The sequence below is a fragment of the Apis dorsata genome, unplaced genomic scaffold (assembly GCF_000469605.1).
Source record: "Apis dorsata unplaced genomic scaffold, Apis dorsata 1.3 scaffold_163, whole genome shotgun sequence".
NCBI lineage: Eukaryota > Metazoa > Arthropoda > Insecta > Hymenoptera > Apidae > Apis > Apis dorsata.
In genome coordinates this window covers 540040-542285 of record NW_006263452.1, presented here as the reverse complement: position 1 = coordinate 542285, position 2246 = coordinate 540040, and the positions used below count along the sequence as shown (strand labels likewise).

Genomic DNA, 2246 nt, shown 5'->3' with positions numbered 1-2246 from the left:
GTCCAAATAGAGGCGGGTCGCGTCCATCGGTATCTGTTCGGGCAGTTTGTTGGCGTGGCCACCGTTCGAGCAATCGACCACGTTGGCCGACCACGATTGATCGTGGTAGCACGTGCAGTTGGAGGGGCAGGTCATCTCGCAGTCGCAGGCGTCGAAGTCGCAGCAGTGGCACAGGGCGAAGCAATGGGTGTCGTATTTGCACAAGAACTGGGAGTGGGACGCCTCGACCAGAGGGACGAACGCGTGCTCCCGATCGTAGAGGAGCTTGCAGTAGATGCTCTCCAAATCCATGACGCGCGGTTGCACCCTCGTCTGATTCTGCCTGTTGACCCGTTGCAACCATTCCATGGTACAGTCGCACAGATACTGATTGTCCCCGATGTAGAACTCCGGAAGAGGTTTGTCGGGTGGGACGGCGCTGATCCTCAACGCGTACGGCTCCAAGTTCCGTATCTGATTCCCTTTCAACTCGACCGTGGTCAAGTTGGGCTTCTTGAAGAACGAGTAACTCTGCACCTTGGATATCTGGTTGTCGTTCAAGTACAGCCTCTCCACGCTCATCGGTATCGCGTTGCCCGTGATCTCGGTCAGCTTGTTCTCGCTCGCGTCGAATATGCTCAAATTCAATTGGCTCTCGATCTCGAAGTAATTGCCCAACTCCCGTATCTCGTTCGAGTGTATGTCGAGCCATTGCAATCCGGTCGGTATCATCGCGTAGTCGAACCATCTCAGCTTGTTGTCGCTCACGTTTAGCCACACGAGGTTGGATAGATTGGTGAAAAGGCCCGCGATGTCCGTCAATTGATTGCCGTCGAGACGGATCGCTTGGAGGTTGGCGTTCTCGTCGAACGTGCCCGGCTCGATGTATTGTATACGATTCATGGCGAGATTCAATATCTTCAACTCCTTGATACGATCGAAAACACCTTTGCTCAGATTGCCGATATGATTCTCGGTCAATCGAAGCCCGTAAAGTTGGGACACGTGGTCGAACGTGCCGCTCGGTATCTCCGAGATGAGATTCTCGCCGAGGTCGAGGGTACGGAGAAGGGGTGTGGCTTTGAGCGCGTCCGGGACCGACTCGAGCTGGTTACGGTTCAGGTGGAACTCTTGGAGGGACGAGGCGTTCCTGAGGGCGGCCGGGTTTATCGTGTGCAGCCTGTTGTTGTCCAACGAGAGCAGATTGAGCACGTAGAGGCCGCTCAGCGTGGTCGCGTCGATGACGGTTAGCAAGTTGTAGNTGAGCAGCAACGTGTGAAGATTGTAGAGGGCCGAGAACGTGTTCTCGGGCAGGCTCTCCAACAGATTCTCCTGCAACCGGAGTATCTGAAGGCTGTAGAGGTCGCGGAACACGGTCGGGTCGAGGCGGGCGATGCGATTGTTGGACAGGTCGAGCACCACCAAGCGTACCAAACCGACGAAGGTGGCCGCGTTCACCCATTCGGCGGTCAACTCGTTGTGGGAGAGGTCGAGCACCAACAATTGGGTGAGCTCGGTGAACAAACCCGGGGGCAACACGTTCAACGTGTTGTTCCGAAGATGGATCGCCTGGATGTTCCTCGCGTCGCTGAACAACTCGGGCGGGAGGCTCGCGAGCCGATTGTCCGCCAGCCTCAAGATCGCCAACGAGGAGAGGCCCTCGAACGCCCGAGCCGCCATGAAGCTGATGGCGTTGCACCGTAGGTCGAGGCTGTGCAGCCTCGTCAAACCGGAGAAGGCCGCGGTCGGCAACGATTCCACGCTGTTGTTGCTCAGATCCAATTCCTTCAATTTCGACAGGCATCTCGAGGCGCCGGTGAAACGAAAACTCGTCACGTCCCGTAACCGATTCCTCGTCAAATTCAATATCTCCAGATTGACGAGGGGGCAAAGGGCGCCCTCCGGTATACTCCACATGTTGTTCTCCCCCAGATCCAATTTCTCCAACTGCTTCAACTCGTCGGTGAACGCCCCGCCCGACACGTCCAACGCCATCGCGGACCAATCGGTGTTGTGCGTCCTCACCGTCAAATTCCTCAACTCCTTCAACCCTTTGAACGCGTCGTCCGACAGATTGCCGATCTTGCAATACTCGATCACGAGCTCGCGCAACTCGACCAACGGCCTGAAACTGCCCGCGCTCAACGAGCTCTGGTAGAACAAGGCGTCGCTGCATTCCAACCTGAGACGGACCGTGTGCTGCGGTTGTATCACGCTGAAGTTGGTGTTCTCCAACTCGCTGTTAATAGTCCTCAAACGGCACACCA

At 56.4% G+C, this 2246-nt stretch overlaps 2 protein-coding genes across 2 annotated transcripts in view; one reads left to right on the top strand and one right to left on the bottom strand.

The window, feature by feature from the left end:
* LOC102677004 (lysine-specific histone demethylase 1A) overlaps nt 1–2246 on the top strand; it is a 102577-nt gene that overhangs the window by 46068 nt on the left and 54263 nt on the right. The window lies entirely within an intron of this gene.
* Nucleotides 1–2246, bottom strand: part of LOC102676774 (toll-like receptor Tollo) — a 4817-nt gene that overhangs the window by 2195 nt on the left and 376 nt on the right. The window contains 1 exon segment of the mRNA XM_031509582.1: nt 1–2246. This exon segment is cut by the window's right edge and continues 10 nt beyond it. Coding sequence (XP_031365442.1) covers nt 1–2246 — 2246 coding nt within the window.